The following is a 25,032-nucleotide window of genomic DNA, read 5'->3' on the forward strand; positions in this document are numbered from 1 at the left end:
AGATTAATGGTTATATTTTTAATCTATTCACATCCATACATAAAAGCAAAGCAACTTGCTCTTTGTCATTCACTCAGTAAAACAAAAGGGAAAAACTAACAATGTCAGCCAAAATAAGACAATTACAACATACATCCATGTATTTGTAATTTTAAAAGAATTTAATTCTAGATATGTTGTATAATGTTATTATTCATATTATTGATCTATTAATTAATTATTCATGAGAAGGTGTGGCCTAATAGCAGGTGCTTTTCTGCCATCCTGAAGATGCGCCAAGGTGCATTTGCAGGTACAAAAGAAAGGTGCATGTGACCGGCACATCCTAAATGTTTGTGTGCAACATAACGTGTTTTTAGAGGCTCTGGCTCAGACCACTCTTTTAAAATGAATCTGTAAATGATGCACTAGTTATTGCTGATTGGTAATGTAATTAAGTAAACCATAAAATACAATTACTACATTTTTGTAATCTGATTGCATTGTCCAGACTGCAACCACTACTATCAAATATATTCCAGGACAGAAAGTATGCAAATTCAGATGCAGCATTTAACTCAGCAAAAAAAAAAAAATTCAAACTTTACTGACATGCAGTTGTGCTCTACCACTACAATGCCTCTACATTCCAGTGAATAGCTCTCACCTGCAGGGTCAAAGGGCATAGATTCTCCCAACACTCCAAACAGACTCTGCTCACTTTGGTCTCGGTTGGGCCAGGTGTTGTTGCGCGGGCCCTGTGGAGGCTTGTGACCGAGCATCTCAGACATAACGCTGTCCATGTAAGTGCTGACCAGTCCCAGACTATACAGGTCAGAGCTGAAGTCAGGAAGGCCCGGGGCTGCCCATTGAGACATGGGTCCAATTGGGGAGAGGCCAGCCAAGGGGCCTTGGGGCCACTTACTGGGGCCTCTTTGCTGTGAGATTGGCTGTGAGGTTGGTGGCTGCTGTAAGGAGAGTTGAGGAGAAACGGGGGCTGTCTGCGGTGCCTGAGGTTGAGGCTGTGGCTGGCCAATTGGCTGCAAGAGATGCTGGTAGAACTGCAGAGTTTGCGACTGCTGCTGCATTTGCGGTGGAAGCTGCTGTTGTTTTGGTGTCGATGGCTGCTGCTGCTGCTGCTGCTGTTGTTGTTGTTGCATTTGTGTTGACTGCTGCAGACTTTGCGCCAGTGACTGCAAGGATATTTGAGGATGCGAGGTGGGGGGAGCTACTCCACTGGGTGGTTTCAAGTCGGCCGCATTAGTGGACGCCACAGAGTTCCGCCTCTTTACCAGTGGAGATGCCTGTTGCGATTTTCCCATGTTGAATCCTGACAGAAAGTCGATGACGTCCTGCATCTCCTGGTCGGTGGGCAGGTTCATGCCCTGCTCGTCAGAGGACACTCCATTTGCAATCTGCATGTGGCTTGGGTCCGGTGTGCATGGAATACTGCTCATCTGCAGTAGGCTGTGCAGACGGCCAGGTTTGTCGTCAGAGTTGCTGTTCAGGGCACTTCGAGAGGGTGTGCTGGGAATCGAGTAACTCCCTCCCGCGTTGGAGTTCGAGGAGGTTTTTTTGGTGAATCGTGAGGTGAGTTTGGAAATGGTTTTGGGGAGGCCGCCCGATGATTTAGTGCTGTTGCCGGGAGGAAGATCGGCGTGGCTCCCATAATCACTCATGTCGCGCTGCAGCTGGATCTGAATTGTGGGCAAAGCCTGTTCCCTACACAAACAATTAACACCAGACAATTTAATTTAACTTGATTACAGTCAACACAATATTTATCAACATGAATGTGGCATTCCAGATTTTCAATTGTGTACATGCACTAGGTGGACTCCTTTGATGACATCTCTCGCTGTTTTAAAGCATCTTACACCATGCGCACTGAATTCTTACGATGCCTCATAGAAGCATATCTGACTGCACTGAAAATACCATAAGTATTGATACAAGAACGTGAGAAAAAGTATCATGATATGTAGATATTCTATTGTATCGACACAGCCCTAGTGTGTTATAATGTCGAATGCATGATTACAGAACTACAGTGGTGACACTGACTTGTGCTCTTTCCAGCGGTGAAGGTCAAAGACAGCTGTGTAGAGCACATCCACCAGGCCAAGGGTTTTCTCTGGGTCCAGACTGCGCTGCAGCAGAGACATGGTGGCTGGATCCTCCTTCAGACACCTGAGTCACACAATTCACTTGCATCAATATACTTATTTAAAGATAAAAATGTCTTGCTCATGTCCACAAGAAGCTGATCAGAATATAAATATAATCAAAACCACAGAACTTAAAAATGGCAGGCAAACATGTTTGCGCCCTTGCAAACTTGCAGCCACATAAGATCAGTGTTAATCAATAGAACGACTGACAATCAATGAATTGCTATAATTGTGAAAATTCTAATCATACAAATTTTCTCACCATGTGGAGGGAACTTGGATGATGACTCTAGATCCTTCAAGGCAGATCTGAGGTGCATAAGCTTCCTTATTCTCAATCTGAGCAGTGTCAACCACCACCTACACACACACACACACACACACACACACACACACAACGATTGACTTCATATGCAGGTTTGATAACAGCACACACTGTTGTGAAGATCTCCCGGAGTCATCAACAGCAGACAGGTCACAACTTTCATGTCATGATTAAAATGGCCCCTATTTACTGTATTAATAGATGTCCCAGATTATATTGTGCATGATTCATCACAGCATGTTATTTTAAAGAAAAAAAATGTTGTCTATATAATCTTGCTCCGCCTCTGAAATAAATTTCCTTTTCAGGAGACATCACATCACATTAACCTCTTCAACTCTGGTGCATTTTTTGGCTGCTGCCTACATTTTTTCCTCACCCATAAAAATATTTAGAGAACTTCGACATTCCTCACTGTTTTGACAAATATCTCTGCGTCTGAGTTGTCTAGAAACTCAATCTTGGTGTATTTGGAATGCGGAGATCCTCAGCTTTGAGGTGACAAACCATTTAATCATTAATAGTTGAGAACATTTAGTCTTATTTGTTTATCATGCTTTTTCTAGTGGACTGCATATTGTGTTATGAACTTCTGCGACATAACATTGTATTATTTAGAGCGGCTGTGGCTCAGGTGGTAGAGCGGGTTGGCCACTAATCGCAGGGTTGGTGGTTCGATTCCTGGCCCACATGACTCCACATGCCGAAGTGTCCTTGGGCAAGACACTGAACCCCAAATTGCTCCCAACAGCATGCTAGTGTCTTGCATGGCAGCTCTGCCATCAATGGTGTGTGTGGGTGTGTGTGTATAAAGTGCTTTGAAAACCGCTAATCGTAAAAAAAAAACACTATATACAGGTGAAACTCGAAAAATTAGAATATCGTGCAAAAGTTCATTAATTTCAGTAATTCAACTTAAAAGGTGAAACTAATATATTATATAGACTCATTACAAGCAAAGTAAGATATTTCAAGCCTTTATTTGATATAATTTTGATGATTATGGCTTATGGCTTATGAAAACCCCAAATTCAGAATCTCAGAAAATTAGAATATTGTGAAAAGGTTCAGTAGGCTCAAAGTGTCACACTCTAATCAGCTAAACACCTGCAAAGGGTTCCTGAGCCTTTAAATGGTCTCTCAGTCTGGTTCAGTTGAATTCACAATCATGGGGAAGACTGCTGACCTGACAGTTGTGCAGAAAACCATCATTGACACCCTCCACAAGGAGGGAAAGCCTCAAAAGGTAATTGCAAAAGAAGTTGGATGTTCTCAAAGTGCTGTATCAAAGCACATTAATAGAAAGTTAAGTGGAAGGGAAAAGTGTGGAAGAAAAAGGTGCACAAGCATCAGGGATGACCGTAGCCTGGAGAGGATTGTCAGGAAAAGGCCATTCAAATGTGTGGGGGAGCTTCACAAGGAGTGGACTGAGGCTGGAGTTACTGCATCAAGAGCCACCACACACAGACGGGTCCTGGACATGGGCTTCAAATGTCAAACGTCTTACCTGGGCTAAAGAAAAAAAGAACTGGTCTGTTGCTCAGTGGTCCAAAGTCCTCTTTTCTGATGAGAGCAAATTTTGCATCTCATTTGGAAACCAAGGTCCCAGAGTCTGGAGGAAGAATGGAGAGGCACACAATCCAAGACGCTTGAAGTCCAGTGTGAAGTTTCCACAGTCTGTGTTGGTTTGGGGAGCCATGTCATCGGCTGCTGTTGGTCCACTGTGCTTTATTAAGTCCAGAGTCAACGCAGCCGTCTACCGGGACATTTTAGAGCACTTCATGCTTCCTTCAGCAGACAAGCTTTATGGAGATGCTGACTTCATTTTCCAGCAGGACTTGGCACCTGCCCACACTGCCAAAAGTACCAAAACCTGGTTCAATGACCATGGTATTACTGTGCTTGATTGGCCAGCAAACTCGCCTGACCTGAACCCCATAGAGAATCTATGGGGCATTGCCAAGAGAAAGATGAGAGACATGACACCAAACAATGCAGAAGAGCTGAAGGCCGCTATTGAAGCATCTTGGTCTTCCATAACACCTCAGCAGTGCCACAGGCTGATAGCATCCGTGCCACGCCGCATTGAGGCAGTAATTAATGCAAAAGAGGCCCAAACCAAGTACTGAGTACATATGCATAATTATACTTTTCAGAGGGCCGACATTTCTGTATTTAAAATCCTTTTTTTTTATTGATTTCATGTAATATTCTAATTATCTGAGATTCTGAATTTGGGGTTTTCATAAGCTGTAAGCCATAATCATAAAAATTATATCAAATAAAGGCTTGAAATATCTTACTTTGCTTGTAATGAGTCTATATAATATATTAGTTTCACCTTTTAATTTGAATTACTGAAATTAATGAACTTTTGCACGATATTCAAATTTTTCGAGTTTCACCTGTAAGTGCAGACCATTTACCATTATTTACCCAAGCAAGCTCACAGACAATTAAACAATGGCCTAAGGTAAGATTTGATGTAGTTTGTGGCTTACAGAAGCAAAGCCCTTGTCTTATAGAGGTCATAATTCACTTTGTGATTCTTTTGATAAACTCAAACTGTTGTGTAATGGCAACATTCCTGAGAATGACTATTTATGTGCTATTTGAAACACTTTCATATTTATATTTCTACATCATTACCAAAAGGCGGCGCTCATTTTTTAAATGGAGGCTTTCGGGTCTTATCTTGTTATTTTGTGAAACAAATAGGTGACAGAGTTAATTGTAAAGTTCAGATTCCAAGCTTTTAAATGGTACCACATGTGCCCGACTTGTGGATAAGAGGACTTTTATTTTGTAATCCTAAATTTATTACACGCTCCTGGTCAGGCCTATGGATCTTGTTCCGTGTCTTCAGAGTTTAAGAGGTTAGTAGTAAAATGGGAACCGAATGCCATATCATGTTGATTATAACGAAACTGCAGTGAACTGACAGAGACGATTCCACCCCAAAATACATATGAAATATTTCCACAGTTCTTGAAAAGACGACGTAAAGCATCGCCATGGAGTATCGTTTGAAATAGTGTGTTTGCTATCAAATAGGAAGTGTGCTATTGTTATTAACAGTGCAGGAGCATCCTCTTGACTCAACTGACGGGGAGTCTCCATGGAAAAACACGCGCGCCCAGAGGTCACACACCACACACAGACAAACACACAAGGACATTAAGTGTAATGGAAACAGATTTTATGATTCCAAATTCTTCGTTGGGCTTTTCCAAAACCTCTGAGGGCAGTCTTTCATTACTTCCATTTGAATAGATAAAATAGTCTAATAGAAAAAGGTGTGGTGCTCTGATTTCAGCACACAAGACTAGCAGTAGATGATCATAGATATACCAGATTGTGCTATTGTTTCATTTTCAAACAATGACATCAAAGCTGTAGTGCACCCAGTCTGATGCAGAGTTCATGAGATTAAAGACAACATTAAACAACATTCAATTAGTTTTCATAATGTGATGTCCTCCCAAGCCCACATGAAATGTTAAGTTGTAAAGCTCAGAAGTTGGAACGCAAGTTCTAAACAAAGATCTACACGTCTTTCACCTCTTGTGCATTTGATTATTCCATATTTAGCTGGTGTGATAATGTGTTCAGCTGGCACTAGGCATGACATAAAATATCGATTCATTGATTGTCACGGTATTTTCTCTATACGTTTCTGAGGCATCGATATGTTAACATTAACGATGTTAAATTAGAAGCCTAACTTGTTTGTTTTCCAATTCAATGTCAGTTGGCCTTCCGTTTAATTTAGTCAGGTGTATTAGCTTTGTGAGGTCACAAGGGTGTGATATAACATTGATGAGTTTGCAGGTTAGTGTAAGAAACCGGTGTAGCTGCGCAGACTGAACGATTAGAAATGCCAATGTTTATTATGCAATTTCTCTAAAGATTATGTAGCTTTGAATAGGTTTTATTCAAGCTGCCAAACCACAAAAAGAAAATACTTTTAACTGAAAATACAATGTGTAGGCAACAGGAAAGATACATATACACAATATATCTTCCAGTGATGGCTAGAGTAAATAATCTATGGCCTTTGATGAAGATTTGGGTCAAATTTAATGGAAAACTATGTGTGCTGTGCTCCGTCGCACTTCAGAATTTTGAACATCTGCAGGCGGTGTATATTCTGTCATTTGTTTCAGTCTATTTTTTGGTATCATCAATTTTAGATTTTCCTGCCCCTAAACATCACATAAAAAAAAAAGAATGACAGATGGTCTTTTGTCGGTCAGGCAGGCACTTCATATCAAAGTGGCCAGCTCCAGACTTTGGTTCCTTGCTGATGGAACTGATGGACTCACCAGTCCGGCCTGTCCGAACAGCAGTTGAACGGCAGTCTTGCAGGCTCCTCTCCAGCTGGAAGGACACACCTGACTCAGCACTGCCGTCACGGGGGAATCGTCTCGAACCGCCACACCATTCTGATCCACCGCATCTTTGATCAGCTGCAGCACTGCATGCTGGAAAGAATAAAACTCAAAATCTCTTTTCTTCCTCTTGTAAATGCTGTCATGGACAACACATGGAAAACTTCCTCTCGGAATCAATAAAGTATTATCTCTAGTCATCATTCTCAAGTACGAGCTCAGAGAGGACCAAAAAGAGGACAGGTACCGTTTTCAGCTTCAGGTTGTCTGATGCGCTTTCACTGAAGGAAACTCCTCTGAGGAGATGAGAGCTGATCTGAACGGGGATTGTTGGTAATTCACACTGGATGGCCTGAGAAGTGGTGTGAAACCGGCCTGCCTGCTGTGCTTCAGCTTCACTGCAACAGCCCTGAACACACACAGGGATGAATAATCAAATACTGTAGAGATTTAACCCATCTAAATTGCATTGCACACAAATAAAAGCATACACAAACCATGTGCCTCGTTTAAACTACCAGGCTCATAGTTTTTCGAAGGAAGAACTAGTTGGGGGAGCGGTCAAAGTTTATTAGGTTCATCATCACGTTGATACCATTCTATCGGATGCAATCACAAAGTATCATATATTTCCAATTTTCCCACCCTTAAATTTCACGTGTAAATGCATTTAGTGTGTAAATTAGACCACTAACGCTGGAATATTTATTACTCCGCTCACAGGGTTAAAGCCAATTTATGATTTACAGTTCTAAAGGTCACCAAAAAAAAAAAACTTTGGCTGGATAATTTACATGATGGTAAAATGGGCATTTCATTTTGAAATGGGTGGTTCTTGGCCAAAGTGGACTTGACTTGATAATGAAAGCCAAATGTCTGACTCTTCGAGACTAGTGAACACTTTAAAATAACAGGAAAGGTAAAATGTTAATCTTCAGTAATCTACAAACATACCTGCAAAGATGCTTCCACTGATTTGGGATTAAGGTGAAATCCAGCCTTCAGTGCATATTCACTGTGACCTAAAGAGTCTAACGCCACTTTGTATGCCTGCAGGAGACAGACAGACAGACACACACACACATACCCTTATTAATGAGGTCAGTGGGTCAGGCAGACATGTAATAGAACATTTGGAATAAGGAAATATACACTCGCACAACATAATACATGATTTATAATTACAATTCTATTAAATTAAGTGATTGACTGTACATTTTGTAAAAGAATGCTTTGAGAATGTTCACCTGTAAAGCACTGTTGATCTTGGCGTTGAGTTCTTTAAGTTGGTGTTCAGGTATGGAGGTGTTCTGGGAACAGAAGAGCTGCTGAACCTGAATGCCAGACAGACAACTGTCTTGCCCTCTCTCCCTGAGACACGCCGTCACCTAACGTACACACACACACCAATTTAACATACAAACCAGTGTTTCCTGCACCACTGCTGAATACACAATCTCACTACTATACTATAATTTGTAATAATTTATTAACAATAATAAAAATGTTATACAATACAGTCATAATTTCTTACATTTACATTACATTTATGCATTTGGCAGATGCTTTTATCCAAAGCGACTTACAGTGCAATTATTACAGGGACAATCCCCCCGGAACAACCTGGAGTTAAGTGCCTTACTCAAGGACACAATGGTGGTGGCCGTGGGGTTAGAACCTGTGACCTTCTGATTAACAGCCCTGTGCTTTAGCCACTACACCACCACCCCCACTTCAAACTTCAAAACCCTCTGGCTTTTATTTTGGCAGAACACTCCAGAAAGAACTTTGAGTTTCTGTCTAAAGGCTAATTCACATTCATTTTAATATGCTTCTCATCAGGTGAAATGCTCCTCCGGTGCCATTCTCAACACATCAACACAGCCGTGCGTGCTGTGTATTTGTCAACAACAGAGCAGTGCTCGTTCGCTGAAGCGCACTACGTATGCATACTGTATATTCGCATAATAAAGGCATCCTCTGCGATTCACAAAACTATTGTATATTCAAAAGGCAAGAGACTTTGAATATAATGCACGAGTAATATACTGTGGACTACTGTATTAGTGCTTTTATGCATCTTTGATGTCATATTGGAGCTTGACAGTAATGACCATGACTAACAAAATAACACACAATACCAGAGCAATGTAAATCACTCTTTATTAATGGGCTAATGATCAAGAGAGCGATCACTTCACTTCTAGGGATGTGAACTTTAATGTTCAACATTAAAAAAAAATATCTAATTGAGTGTTTCTGTTACTGGATTTTTAAGTCACAGTTTGTTTACATTTTTGCAGTAACACCAGTTTCATACACTAACCTACAAACTCATCAATGTCACTTTGTTCATTCTTCAAGTACAAAAATCTTCATAACCTCTGTTTGTATAGTGACTAATTTCACAACTTTGGATTGCCACCTGCACGGCATCGGCGCATCCTTAAGTACATTATTAAGTACAGTAAATGTTCTATCACCCCCTTGTAGTCTCTTGAAACTATTACACCCAACTACATTAAAAGGAAGGCCAACTAACAGTGAATTGGAAAGCACACAAGTTAGGCTTTCATTTAAACATCGGCTAATGTTCATTTATCGATGCCTCAAAAATGTATCAAGAAAAAATGTGGCAAATCAATAATTGGTGTATCGATATTTTATGACATTCCAACCTCAGATGCTCCTTTCCATGAGCGCACCGCTTCCTCCAGCTCTGTCAAGGGTCCGGTGCTCTTGTTCTGGGTGTGGACGTTCCCACGCCTCCCTTGAACTTGTGCTAGTGCCTCTGCCAAGCAGGACTGTGCCACCGGCTGCACCTTCTGCAGTGCCTGCGACAAGAACTGAAAATGCACCTGCATCACTGTCAGGAAGCAGCGACCTAACACCTAAGAGAGAGAGAGAGACAGACAGACAAATAGATAGATCAGAGCACAGTAGCACTAATATTTAGATACCTGTGTGTAGGGAAAAACACATCTACAAAGGGAAACATACTGCAACAGACCACTAAAGTGCAATTACATCGAGATCCTTTAGGAACTGAAAGGTATAATTTCACAGGTTTCCCACTCTTTTCAAGGCACAAATTTCAAGGACATTTCCAGGACATTTTAAGCACCCAACAATGGAAATATTTAAGTAAAAACACATGCGTCCATTTAAACCTAGCTTTTATTTTGCCGTTTCTGTTTGATTTTGACTAAAATTGCTCCCCTCCAGATAAGGAGTTTACTTTTATTTTGATTATTCGTACATTCAAACATTCATTTGTCATCATTTGTCATATTCCACGGCATTATGCGTTTTATAGCTAATGCCATTTTTATTACTTGATTCAGTGTTTTCTGCATGCTGAATGTCTGCATTTGCCATATAATTTTCCTAAACATTTAAACTGCTAAGCATGACATTTATCAGAAAAGACAACAATCGCCTAATAATAATAATTTTTAGATAGTGCATTTCACGTCAATGCTCCGCTCAACGACAGCGTGAAGTTGCATTTTTGCCCTCCACATGACAAGAGTTGCAGAAAGCGTCATGCAGGGGCGCATTGATGAGCTTTCCATGCAAGAAAGCTGGAGGTGTGCACAATAAACAGTGAAAAAAATTATTTGGAAAGAAAGAAAAATGGCAATTGCTTTGACTGCAGAAAATAAAAAGGGGACTTGTTATAATTACAATAGTTCTATAACTGGGGTCTCTGTGTACTCAGAAATTATAAGGTATTCATTCATTAAAATAAATTACGAGACATTCAACATCTTTTCATAAATTTTTATAGTTTTCAAATATTTCTTGTTGCTTTGAACTCTCAAAGACATCATTTGTGTGAGGCAAAACTGTGTGTGAAAAACCCTTTTGTGTGAAGTTGGAGCCAAGGTTGCGCTGATGCTTCACTTCATAGACTTCAATATACTCGGCAGCACTGACACGAGCCATGTAAAGGGCCCTTCAACAAGTATAAACAGTCACTTTTGCAAATTAATAGCTCTTCCACCCTTTCCTCTCAGTGATAAACAAGGTAGACTGACATCCTGATGCTGTACAAAGTACGAATGAGTATTTGACTCCCATTCCACGTCCCGATAGTTTCCATGTTTTTGAAACAAAAACCTTGCTAGCAACACATACCGTTTTACTATACTAAAATATTTTCCAGGACAAATAATTATTTTCCAGGACATTTTAGGTATTTTTCGAATTTTCCATGACTAGAAAACTGCACTGCAAATTTCCAAGTTTTCCATGTTGCCTGGGAACCCTGATCTTAGTCATCGAAATATCAATTTCAGAACACTTCAAGGACATCAATCAGGCTGGAAACTGTTGTGCAAATCTGGTGCAGACATTATTTTAATACAGAACCAAAACCACACACCAAATGAGGCAAGAAACCTCAACACACCAGGCCGGCTCACAGATCCAGCACTGTTCCAGGAAACAACGGCTGAAGATCATGATAGTAACGTGTCTGTTCTGAACATTCCCAGACACACACAGCATTCTGAGCAGATTTACAGGGTTGTGGCTGTATTGCTGCCTAAATATGGAGTCTTTCCTGACTCATGTCTTACTCAACACGATAAGAACACTGACACCAGCTCGTAAAACAAAGAGAAAGGATTATTATCTGGTCAAACCATTTAGAAATCCTCTGCTTGTTCACTTCATTTAGCAAAGAGAAGCAGGTGCTTTCGTCCAGACTTTTTTATTTTAAGGGGCATTTTTTTTACTTTATAAAAGGTCATTTTTACGATAGAGGCCTACAACTGTTTTAACATCAACTCTGCTTTCACTTACACCCAATTCAAAGTATTTCCACACAAGAGACATTTTCTTTCACACAAAGCACAACTTGTATGTTTAGATGCTTTTTACCACCTCATTTTACTTTAAAAAGGAAATAATCAACCCCAATGATCGGCTGTTTCTAAACAGTTGGCCGATGTCCAATAGTGCAGATAATTACATCGATACCCATGCTTGGCAGATACACAGTCTCTATTATAAAACCCATAACTAGATAGCATTAAAAATAACAGACAAAAGTAATGGAATGTACTCCGGGCCATTTTTTTTTTATCTGGGGCATTTGACAATTTGGGTGGCATTTTTGCCTTGAACCCAGATTAATGTCTGACCCTGCTTTTAAACTAACCATCACACTCTCTTGTGAGAATGTATTTCAGGCAATAAGATGCTAGCAGAAACATACGGCACTGTGCAGAAAGAGAAAAGCTAGAACACAGTCTTGCCCCCCCCCTGCAGAAAGAATTTATTTTACAGGTATATGCTGTAAATACCTACAGGCCAAGTTGTAAAGACAGAAATATGCCATCATGTGCAACAGTAGACAGGACAAACAAGACGGCGCCAGTTTCGGTTTTCACGCTTCGCAAAAGCAGATCTGAGAGCAGATACATTAACCTGCCTTTAAACTTCAGCTAAAGCCATATGTTATGGGGGGACACACACTTACGTTGCAACAAAACTAGATCGCACCCATGATATTCAAAAAGGCCAGTTATATAATTGATGTGCTGCTTATTACAAAATTAATTGATTGCTATGAATAGTATATGTTCTCTAAAGGCTGCACATGGATTTTTGGTTTCGACATCAATCCCAGAATAGATAAGTACACAATCACATAGTTAAGTTACTGGGCTCTAGTGCTCTCTGCACATGCGCCTGTGTGTGTGTGTGTGTGTGTGTGGATAATTTACGTATATGATGCACTAGATTTAATTATGTTTTTTTTTTGAGCAGTTCAATATGAAAACCAAAATCGCAGACATTTAGGAAATCTAAAAATTCCGACTGGTCGCTTTTTAACCTAAAGATGATTAATAAAACAAATGACGGACAGTATTTTGAATTATCTGTCAATATTTAAAACAAACAAAAAAGGCAAGTGATGGAGAATTAGTTTAATGCAACCTCTGATAATTACATCTGGTTTGACTCCCCCTGGCTTTTGGAGGGCTTATCGCTGTGACATTAATTTTCCAGTAGATTTTAAGCCACCTGTAGTTTTTGTAACACCCTATAACAGCACATAATTATCCAGACCCTTGGTTCCTCACCATCAGTAACATTAGTACAGCTGATAACAACAACTAAGCGGAAGTGTGGAGCATCCGAGAGGAAGTCTCTCGCCGTAATGGCACCACCCATGGAGAAGTCAGGAAGAAGGTGGATACAATGAAAGTGACGGGTGACTGATGCAATTTCTCCTTCTGTGTTCAAAAGAAGCTAGAGAGTATACAGGTTTGGAACAAAATGTAGGTGAGCAAATGATGACAAATTTAATTTTTGGGTGAACTATATCTTTAAACTTTCATATGCAAACATATTAGATTACATAGTCTGAGACATCTGATCCAGAATCAGTCCTCAGGGCATAGCGAAGCCCATAAACCCAAAGTGGTGCTATTTGGTCGAGCAGTGGGTCCATTTCTGTAGCGGCACCTCACTGAGACAATCGTAGTGTCAGGTTACACCCCTGGGGACGGGAATACCCTGCTTGTCGCCTTGCCAGCCGAATGCAAACAGGAGAATGCAATTGTCCCTTAGCACACACACAAAACAGACAGATTCCCGCAAGGCAGGAAGGACTACTTTGCAAACAAGTACGCTCATTAGCAAATGTAAGAGGCTTTGTAAGAGCAGCACTGCGGCTCGTGCCTGATTGAGGAGAGGAAGAAAACACAGTTCACAGTCCAGATGCACTCTAAACTTTCCAAACAGCTTCAGGTGATGTAGATCTCGAAGAGGGAATTATAAAAAAATACCAAATAAGTAAATACAGAAGCACTCTCGCTGTGGAATAAGCAGAGCCTGAGATGCCGCTCCACTTAAGCAAAACTTGCGTGTCGAGCGTCTTTAAAGGAAACACCCTGGCCTTACAGCTTTAATGCAGTTATATTTAATGCGTTATAACTTTATTAAAAGTTCAAATTATAAAGGAAGCAGGTCATGTAAATAATAAAACTCAGAAACTGGTATTCCTCTACGCGGTCAGTGCCTCTGTTGAAACTGCACGCGGGCGGCTGAGGCACACTCTGGCACGGGGACGCTTGAGCACGCACTTGCTGCAGCTAGATTATATAACATGATGGCTCGCGGCTTATTGAATTATTATGTGTGTGTCACTGTGCATTTCTTTTCAAAGAAAATTAGCAATACGCAGCTTTATAAATAGGAGTATGTTTTTTTTGTGAGTTAAAAATGGATTGAAGTGAACAAAAAGGTGCCCCATTATAATCTGCAACAAAAAACATTTTTGATTTGTTTTGGCTTGTTTTCCAAAAAGAATATATAAAACTAATTTAAAACAATGTACATTTGATGATTTTTTTTTGGCTGTAAAGAATTCATCACAAAATGAGGCTTTCAATTAAAACTAGGGCTGAGTATTGATCCAGATTTGATTACATTCCGATTCACAAGCTCTTGATTCAATATCGATTAATTTGGTAGATGATTTTGTTCTCTTTATTGTTAGCATGCAAGTTTATTACAACCTTTTAAGTCAGAGAACAAGCTGAATAATCGGTTAAGAGCTAATGATTAATCGTAGCAATAGTCGGCCGAATATTTGAATAATTATTCTAATAATTGTTAGATTAGTCGATAATCAAAAATAATCGTTAGTTGCAGCCCTACTGTAACCCACAAAAAACAAGTACCCGGTTACTTGTAAATTAAAATTCACGTTAAAAAAGCGTGCATGAAACGCACATGAAATTAATATCTTGCTTTATTCAAATATAAAAGAATGGTTTCAAAATAAGAAAACTTCAACAAACTATGAATAAACATAGTTCATTAATAAAAATGGGGGAAAAAGGCTTTTTTGCTGTTTTGTTTTGAAACCCAGCCAACCTGTATCAGTCAATTATATTATATAGTATTATATTATGCAATAGTAAAATATTTCTGCCTTAATTCTTCACTTTCACACATTATTTTAAGGCTCTCTGATTAACTCACAAGCCCTTATTTCTCATGAAGGAAGACTTTGACATTCTGTTTCTTGCATTTGATCTGGCGAGTGATTTTCCCCACCGATATGGGATTTTTGAGACCGATACGATTTTAGAGGGGGAAAATTCACCGATTACATTGGCCGACATAGTTTATTTTTTAACTGGAATGTAAACAGAACTTTTCTATGTGGATTGCGCAACGATTTTGCACCAATAGGGCTATGCAATGGTACTCAGAAGGCTGCTTAAAACAAATATTTTTATCAAAGAATATTTGACACTATTATAATACATTGTAAACAAATTCTAGTAATGAACACTGAGAAAATAAAAATACAATAAATAGATAAAGAAACATCAGTACTGTATGTTTAGTATCAGTCAATGGCTGACCCTTAAAATAAAGAATACAATTAAATGAAATAAATAGCCAAATAAACATCAGTAGTACTGTTTAGAATCAGTCAAATGCTGACTATTTTAATACTGCCAGTCAATTAGGGGCAGGTTGTAAAACAAGAAGCATTTACACCTGCCGAGTCAAGAGATAAACAGTGGCAGCGGTGTTACACTGTATTCTGCTATACAAGTTCAGGGGAAACTTTCAATGGTGGAAAACCAGATTTTTAAATATTACATTTTGTAAATGCTACAACTGGAATTGTTCGGTTGAAAGGGGTACCAAACTGTGAATCCTGAACAAAATATTTTGGTGAATACATGTTTACAAATTAGCTTCCACTCAGCTGACAAAGGATGAAAGTACCTATGTGGTTAGCTAGTTAGCTATAAGCTTGTTGTCATGGAGAGTAAAAGATGGATGTTGTTTATATACTTTTCAGCATTTCATCTCACCAACTAGGTAACTACATAGTGTGAAATCAACACTCAACAGACACGATCCACTACCACACAGTTATCTGCTGAGCTGCAAAAAGATGCTCTGATGTTTACCTTTCAGTCTGCTACATTACTGACTGGACTGGCAAATTATAGCTGGCTAACATATCAAAACATATGTGATAAACATGAGCGGCATGGTTGTCAGGGACAGGGTTAACTTTATATTAGTTATATCGAAAAGGGAAAATTGTGGGATCATTGTTTATTTCCTTTCCAGAATGTATTTCACAAACTACAGTGTTTCCCCACAGGATTTTGAGAGACTATGGGGGGTGGATCTCCGATCCTTAAGGCGGGCTCAGAGGCTGTTGTCACTGTTTGAAATTTGTTACACATTTTTAACAAAATAATTCACAAGGTGGAACCTAATAATGAAAATTAGGGGCCACGGTTGTGAAATTTGGCTGACAATTAATTGTCAAACAAATAATTGTGATTATGACAATTAATCGCCTGTTTTATGCGTTTCACGTATATGACAATTAATTACCATACAAACTCACTATATGTGCTTCATGCACACAAAGTAATTTATACAAATTTAGATTGGGTCATAAAATAAAACAAGGGTATGAGTTCCTTTTCAGGCTTCAAAAACACATGAATGACAGTCAAATATAAAAGTACAAAATTGTAATTAATATTTTAATTATCAAAATATGTATAAATAACTAAATATCTCCGTCCGATTTACTTTTGATCCATTGGACTTTTTCAGTGTTTTGTATTGTTTTGAAACCCAGCCAACCTGTATAGCTATTATATAATATTGTATTATATTATGAAACAGTAAAATATTTCTGCCTTAAATTCTTCACTTTCACACATTATTTGAAGGCTCTCAGATTAACTCACAAGCCCTTATTTCTCATGAAGGAAGAATTTGAGATTCTGTTTCTTGCATTTGATCTGGCGAGTGATTTGCATCACTGGGTCTCACTGCTACACTGTGTGAATAAACCCCATTACATGGCCATTAATTGAAACTGGAGTGCTTTGCGTTCACAAAATTAATTTCGTGGGAGTTTGGCGCAAGTCTCTGTAGACGGTTCTCAGATCAATTCTCACACGCACAAGAGAGCTGCTCTTGTGACGAATGCGGTGCGGTTCCCTGAGATGCTCGTAGTTCAACTGAAGTGAATGAAACATAAGTGCTTTTTCCTGCCCACATAATACAGCATGCAGGGAAAGAAGAGGCTGAATCCAGCTTCTTAATCAACTGTTTTTATTCATTAAAAGGGACTCATTAAAAGGAAACTACACAACTAACACTGGCGAGTGGTGTTAATATTTACTTTTTGCCAGTGGCTACTAACAATACATATAAATAATAAAATAAATATCTAATATTGTTTAAATCATTAAATTATAAAAATATAATAAATAAACTAAGTTATAAGTAAATAATACGTTATTACATTTTGATGAATATTATATTTCTTTCTAATAAAGCGCATCAATGAATTGTGCACAAATAGACCAGTAATGTGTACCAAGAATGTAAATAGCGTTCATTTTGATTTCATGTTTACTAAACATTTCTTTGTAAAAACAATTTTAAAAATGAGAGCAAAGACAAGATTTTAAAAAGACTTTTCAAAAAGAGCCAAATTTTCCATAACCATCCAACTAATTTCAAAAGGCTTTCCAACTTCCTCTTTCTGGGTGAGTATTCAGGACATATTTGCTTCTGCAAACACTAGAAAACATTTTCACTATTTGAAAACATTCCACGGCAAACACTTTCAGGGGAAAGAATTTAGAATTAGTAAAATATTCAATTTCATAAGTTCAAACTTTGATATTTAGCACAGGGTTCCATAGAAACTTCAGCATTCTGATGGTTGTAAATAAGGCTGTCGACTAACTGTCGAACAAATAATTACGATTATGATGACTAACTGTCTGTTTTAGGGCTATGATGATTCATTGTCTCTTTAAGGACTTTAACGATTGTCATATAAATTGTCATATTCCTTAAGGTGTGCTTTTTGAAAGTGTGCATACATTTTAAGAAGTCATTTTAACATTTAACTTATATTTACTTATATTTTTAATATATAAATCAAATAATAAAACAGAGATATGCGATTTCCTGTTTAAGGCTTTAAAAACGTATTTAAAAATATAATTTTTCATGTCATATCAAAATATTTCTAAATACATAATGTCTCTTTTGGGTCAACTTTTGTTTTGGTCAATTTTACATTACATTGTTGTTGTTTTAAGAACTCATATTTTACATTTTAATAATAAAATATATATATATATATATATATATATATATATATATATATATATATATATATATATACACACACACACACACACACACATATATATATACAAACACGTTATTATATTTATTTAATACTTTATTATATTATGCAATAGTAAAATATAACTGTCCGAAGTTCTTCACTTTCACATGTTATTTTAATGCTCTGATTAAACCCACGAGCTCTTATTTATCATCAAGCAAAACCTTTGAGATTTAATCATTTCATCACTCCACAGAAATAGAGTAAGTGTGCATCGTCGTTTCACTGCATGAATGAACCACTAGCCTAACATTTGCAATTACACAATCGTTTAAAGTGAAACCGGAGTGCTTTGCATTCACCATCACAGTTTAGAGATCGACCGATATATATCGGTTTTGCCAATTAATCGGCACCGATAACAGATTACTGGAACCGGTTATCGTCAAAAATCCACACAGATACTTTTTTCCCTTTGCGTCCGGTTATACAGTATGAGAGCTTCACTGATGCCTTGTGGTGTTTGTTTTGACACGCGAGACTACACTCTGCATGGAGCGGAACACTTCAGATGCAGATTTAAAACATCAACTAAAATGTATACAGATGTACACATTGTCATATCATTGTAAAGTAATTAATTTGATGACTAGATACTGCATTAGTACAGAACAGCAGTATGTTTGACGAAAAGGCTGAGAGGACGCCAACATGGTTAGAACAATGTGACAAATTGTCCTACATAAATGTTTAAATGTAACTATTGTTAAATATTTGCATTCGTTTTTTTTTCAGCTGGTCACGATTATGCATTCATTAGCGAGCCAAGTTGCATAATTAATGCTAGTGACGTGAGAAAGCAAATTAAAATCTATTTAAAATTAAACATTTATCCTCAGTGTAATACGATGACTTAAGCTCCATCACATTCTTGCACTAAAAGATGCTAGACTACAGTAATTTTTAATTAGACACATCATCTAAAACAGCACTCCTGCATGAGATGCTGAATAAACAAAAACAAAGGGAACCGTTCATCTAGCACACGTTAACATAGAAAAACAAATGTATGGTTGGCAAAAGCATTTTGGTGTGAACAGCCCCTTACAGTAGATGGAGGTCTTTGGTCGTTGTGTCTTGCTCTCTTATAACAGTTTCTCAGATTAATCAAGGAGTTGTTTAAACTCTTTGTCAGGAAAGATGTTCAGCTTGGAAATGTGTCTCGAGATCCTCACGTTCGGTTCCAGTCTGTTGTATTCCGGCTGTTTGAACAGCTCCTTGCCTGGGATCATAGTCTGAGCCGTTCACCACCAAGTTCAGCTGAATACCACTGCTATCTGTGAATATTGCTACCCTACATACAATTGTAATGAATAAAAAAACCTATGTGTTATTTAGCTGTTATTATATCTCGAGTCTGGTGTAGTATACTGCTACGGCATCAGTGCAAGTGTAACACCATGTGAACTGCCTATTGAAGCGTCGCGTTTTAAAGACCTGTGGTGTGAAACCTTCCTGCTCTGGGCACAACCACATCCACAAGGGCACACATCCTCACACATAAAAGCATAACTTCAGCTTATATAAATCCCTTGAGTAGAGACACAGAGACTGACCAGCACCAAGCACCATCAGACAACTCAAACGGCCAACCACACGAGCAAGAATCTATGCTCACTTGGAATGAAAGCAGCTGGTTTCCGAAAATATCTCAGATCAGAGGAATTCCTGAACATCTACAAAAGCTCTAGGAGGCCTCTCTTTTCTCCTTGGCTTTGAAAAATACATACACGGGCAGTTGGCTCATGCACGCTACGACTTCTATGAGATACTAGACTATTTCTCTTCAAGAGTTCATAAGATGTCTTTATATTTCTTCAGACTCAAGTTATACAAATGCAAGTATCTCCTGACTTCCTCACACACGCTCTTGATGTGCACATCCACTGTTGTCGTTTCCACTTTCGTCCCCTGATGTTTAGCAGCCATTACATCTTCCCCACGCACTTATTCATGAACGCAATGGCTTAATTGAGTGTTGAAACCTTGTCGACCCACTAATTAGTGCAAATATTTCCAGGCGCATACGCATTTTGCATGATCAAAGCAGGTGTGTTTAGAAAATTGGGCTGCACACGTTCAGTTCTCAAGCACTCTGATAATCACGTAATTTACTGTATGCAAACGCCTAGCATTCACATCTGACCCAAGTACACTTTGGGCTTTATTTGACACCCAATTTATGATCATGGAGCCTCTACTAACAAACTGATTAGTTGAATCTGGTTTCTTACTAGTGACGAGAATCACAAGCAAATCAACGATTCCATTTCTAATTCCTGTTAAGAATTCTGGTCTTTTTAATTGACAATTTTAATTATTTTGAGAAAAAAATATTTGGAAATATGAATTGCAATAACTATTGGATTTACTGCCCTCCAAAGATGAGATCACTTAATATTATAACATAACAGATTCTTTGTTTACACAAGACATTCAAATAAGACATTTTATTTATTTAATACTTTTTAGAAAAGACCGCTCATTTAGAGTTTCAGATATGATGAAATTAAGGACTTGTGGTTCAACCGGATGATAACGAGTCATTAATTCAGAAGGTAGCGCTGTATGATTTGTGGTGCAGTCATTCATTTGAAAATCGGACTATAATGGTCACAATTTGTTTCAAAATGCTGGATTTAGAGGCGAAGTTTCAGTGCCGCTGAGTAGTAGGCACAGGAAATACTGTCAGCTTATTTTAGTATGGTGTTCCATTCTAATCTGCAGAAGAATGAACATTCGAGAAACGTTAAATGGAACCGTTTTTGCCATTACATTTTTTTTAACTAGTTGCAAACTGCTTTTTGGTTCCAAACCCCATGTGACTCAATGACCTACCTCAACGTCCTGCAGACTGAAGTCGGTCTGGTCTTTGAAGTTAGCTGTGCCTGCGCTGAGCTCCATCAGCATTTTGCCAATCTCGGGCTTTATTGCAGTGGTGAGCCGGCTGGTAGTTTCCATGACATGTTCCTGCACGTCCTTCAGTTGCATAGCGGCTTTGGAGTAACGGGAGTCCCGGAAAACACTGCCAAAGATCTCCGTGAGGAATGCACTCGCACGACAGAATGCGTTCAGCGCCTCCAGGTATTTGGAGATGCCTTGCTGGATGTCTGCGATCGCCGTGGCTGTGCCTAGGGGCGGGGCATGGCAGCTGGAGGGGGAGGAGCCTATGGTTGCCATGGGAGATGGAGCGGAGCAAGAAGAGCCCAAGGGGGCACTGAGAGTCCGGCTGAGCTCAGGTAATTGGAATTGCTGGTGCTGCTGACCTTTGTGCTTGGACCCGCCAAGCAAAAAGCGCAGCTTGTAGTCCATTTTACTTTCTTGTGCACTGCAACAATACATAAGTATTCAATACACCCTGGGAGTGTCAGTCCTTGCAAAGTGGACTACTCTGTGAAACTAAAGTTCTCAATACTAACTAATTTCGGTCTTCTGGAATCAAGTAAATAGATAACTTAAAGATTCCATCACACTGGAAGTAATGACAGTATTCCACTCTGAAGATGGAGCGAGAGCAAGCGTGGTGGAAATGTTCGAGGAATTCTTGCAGCCCAGCTGCAACTCTAGACGCAGCTTGTATCAAAAAGTTTGCACAAAAACAAATTATCCCATGGAACAGCACAAATTCTGTTAGTCACTGTTATTTTCCATTAGAATAGGTTCACAGGTGCCTCTCAAGTAAAAAATGCTTTACCCATCTCTTTCACACCAAGCATAACTTCTATCTGGGACATCCAAAGTGCATAATCAATCCATCAAATGGAAGCAAAAAAAAATAAAAAAATCCTTCTTTCCAAACTCTAGTTTTCTGTAGACCTCTACTTAAAATAGAAAAATCTTAAAATCTGACAGCAAAAAAACAATATGAAATTTCAGAAGAGGAAAAACAGTGAAACTGTTCAACAGTAAGCACAGAAAATTCCGCCTTTGAGGAGGATGTGAGCTACAGGATGATATCGCCTTGACACAATCAAGGCTACTGGAGACGTGCGGCTCTCTGACGGATCCAGTCTGTCAGAGGGTTCTAAGTGACGTACAGCTGGTCTCGGTCAGGGGTGATCAGGGGCTGGTTGAACAGACACAGATGCTGGGAGAGGCAGATCACCGGGCACTGTCTTGATCTGTTTACAGTGCCTGAGGTAGTTAATACTCACAACGGAAACAAATGTGCTTTCAGATAGGGGTCTCTCTGCAAACAACTGGAGCAACAAAAGCACAAACTATCTGTAAGGCCTCTCGGTCATTTCCTGTGAAAAAGACAGAGACAAAGAGAAAATGTCAGAGAGATGTCACATGGAGGATGTGTTTTGACATTTGTTTCCAAATGCCTCTTAAAGATTGGATTCAGTATTTAGCTTTCAAGAAGTGCACTGATTATAGCATACATAAAGGGTTTGTGGGAGATTTCTTAACTGTACTCTGTGCTAATAATACATTATCTGAATCACATACAAAAGGCTAAACTATACAAGCACATGCAAAAGTCATGACCATAATGATTGGATGTTGTAGATGGTTGGCAGGGCATTGCTGTGTAGTTGCTGAGTTTTTCTGGATGGTTGCTAGGTGTTTGCTTACGGTCTAAAAGCAAAAGTCTCCGCCCACAAGTCTATTTAATATTCTGGTCTTTAATAGCATGGGTGCCTCCTTCAATTTAAGTCTTCACTCTAATTTATTAATTTTTTTGTCAGATCGCTGTAATAGCAGACAAAACACACGCTATTCTTGTGTCAAAAACATAAGCAAAGAAACGCATCTTCAGCTTTGTATTTGCACCAAATTGAACAGGTGCTCATTGCACGATGCATTCAGTCTCCGTTCAATTTTGTGCGAATACAAGTTGGCCAACTCTCTCTGTTTTTGCACTGCTTTTTTATGTTGCGGATGAGAAACATTAGGCATCAAACATTGCAAAAGCGTGAAAAAACAATGCCATCTTTTTGAACCACACCGCACGGACCGATTATTACATGGCCCCAATGGACAAAGCATGGCATAAACGCATAGTTGCAGACAAGTCCTGACCACACAGAGCAAAACACACAGCGCTGTGAACAGCGATTCACGAGATCCATTTGAATTCGGCAAAGAATTCACCATTACAAACCCCTATTAAAACTGCAAATGTTTTGGCAAACACACTAGTTTTAAACCATATTTAACAATCCCAACATTCTGAACACCACTGAGAGAAAACATTGTATAATGCACCAAAATGTAGAAGTCTTTTCAATAAACAAAGTACCAACCTTATAAAAATTTAGGCTAAGATGGATTGACTGTAGTAGCCCAGCACTACCTGTGTTATTTATAAAAAGGTCTCTGGCAATTCCCACCCTTACCAGAGACAGCACAGCATGTCAATGTGAGGGTCAGGACAGAGCCTGTAGACTGCAGGGCATCACAATATCTGCATTACAAACCACAGAAGCAAAACACTGTTGTTTCTTCCCTTCATTATGCAAAGTGTACCGGGATATTTACATAGGATACTGCACAATTACACATTATAAAAGCTACTTTTAGCTCTTCACTCTCCAGGTGAAGGCCAGAGGGAATCTTTGGATGCCAACAGCACTTAGCCTAATGTTTTCTAACAGCTATGACTTAGGTATGAGATACTACTATAGCTATATACAAATGCAGGTATCGCCTGACCTCCTCACACATGCACTCTTGATAAGCACATCAACTGTTGTTGTTTCCACCTTCATCTACTGTTGTTTAGCAGTGATTACATCTAGTTCTTCATCATGACAGCAATGGCTCAGAGAGTGTTGCCACCTTTTGGACCCACCGATTAATGCAAAAATTCCCAGCACATACACATTCTGTGTGCTCAGAGCATCCGCAGTTAGAAACAGTTCTGCTGATGATGTACACATAAGCCTGAAGTTCACATCTCACTGAGGTATACATTGGGCCCAAGATCCATACAATGGAAGAAAACTAGGCAACTTAAATGTAATTTTTTTTACAAAGACTCAAAAAGTATAGCAACAAGACATTAAACATGATCAGGTTATATCCAATATACGCAAACGTTAACTCCATTTCATGCAAAGCCGATAAGTCTGATGACTTAAACATGATACGCACAAGGATACAAGAAAAGGTAGTCACATGTGGATAAAGCCAAACACAAGAATTAAATTGGTGATGCATAACTACAAGGCCCAAAGCAATATTTTCCAGGGGAACATCATTTTCCTGTCAATGGAGTTCAAATTGTATTGCATCCAGAATATTACTTTTGAAAGAAAAGATTTGAAGAACTCCAAGCTTGCATTTCAGAAAGGTTTTTTTCCCACTTGCATAAGCTGTATAAGTTGTTTCTCACCAGTGGGACAGTATGTTAGTGTCACATTTGTTAAACAAACCAATCAGTGTTGAGATAAGTGCCTTGTTTTAACTCATTGTGTATCTGATTTACCGCTATAGAACTCACTGTGCTGGTTTGTTTAACCAGCATAAAAACATTCCAGAAGTCTCTTCTGTTTGTCTGCCATGTTCAACTGACCTTAAACACCTATCGAGGAAAACACTCCCACACATGCAGAACTGGATGGACCAAGCTGCAAACAAAATCACTGTAACAATGTCACCTTTAGGATGTCAATTGTCTCCTTTTGTGAGTATCCTTGTTAAGATCAGTTTTAAAACTATGGCAGGGAAGAGGCGAGCTGAGTTCCTGTCTGTAAACCCCAGGGATTAAAGGTATGTTGACAGCACCAACCGGGTCACAGCATCACTTCATCACAAACACACACTTCAGAAGAAACAGGGATGTAAACACTGCATCAGTGTTGGGGAAACTGTAGCTTGCCAAGTTACTCAACATTTAAAGAGGCTCAACTACAGTCAAGCTCTTGCTCTAGCTTTTGATAAAGTAGCTATAAATTGATAAAGATAATCCAACTACATTACAGAGGGACATAATCT

At 39.0% G+C, this 25,032-nt stretch overlaps 1 protein-coding gene across 1 annotated transcript in view; it reads right to left on the bottom strand.

Moving 5' to 3' along the window:
* Positions 1 to 25,032, bottom strand: part of LOC127623152 (granule associated Rac and RHOG effector protein 1-like) — a 53,713-nt gene that overhangs the window by 7,177 nt on the left and 21,504 nt on the right. Inside the window, exons 2-10 of the mRNA XM_052097426.1 lie at positions 20,929 to 22,337; positions 9,545 to 9,757; positions 8,114 to 8,254; positions 7,821 to 7,916; positions 7,114 to 7,275; positions 6,801 to 6,959; positions 2,413 to 2,510; positions 2,044 to 2,169; positions 647 to 1,701 (exon numbers count right to left, since the gene is read on the bottom strand). Coding sequence (XP_051953386.1) covers positions 647 to 1,701; positions 2,044 to 2,169; positions 2,413 to 2,510; positions 6,801 to 6,959; positions 7,114 to 7,275; positions 7,821 to 7,916; positions 8,114 to 8,254; positions 9,545 to 9,757; positions 20,929 to 21,432 — 2,554 coding nt within the window. The 5' untranslated portion in view covers positions 21,433 to 22,337. The remainder of the gene's footprint in view (positions 1 to 646; positions 1,702 to 2,043; positions 2,170 to 2,412; positions 2,511 to 6,800; positions 6,960 to 7,113; positions 7,276 to 7,820; positions 7,917 to 8,113; positions 8,255 to 9,544; positions 9,758 to 20,928; positions 22,338 to 25,032) is intronic.

This window comes from Xyrauchen texanus, chromosome 29 (genome assembly GCF_025860055.1).
Source record: "Xyrauchen texanus isolate HMW12.3.18 chromosome 29, RBS_HiC_50CHRs, whole genome shotgun sequence".
NCBI lineage: Eukaryota > Metazoa > Chordata > Actinopteri > Cypriniformes > Catostomidae > Xyrauchen > Xyrauchen texanus.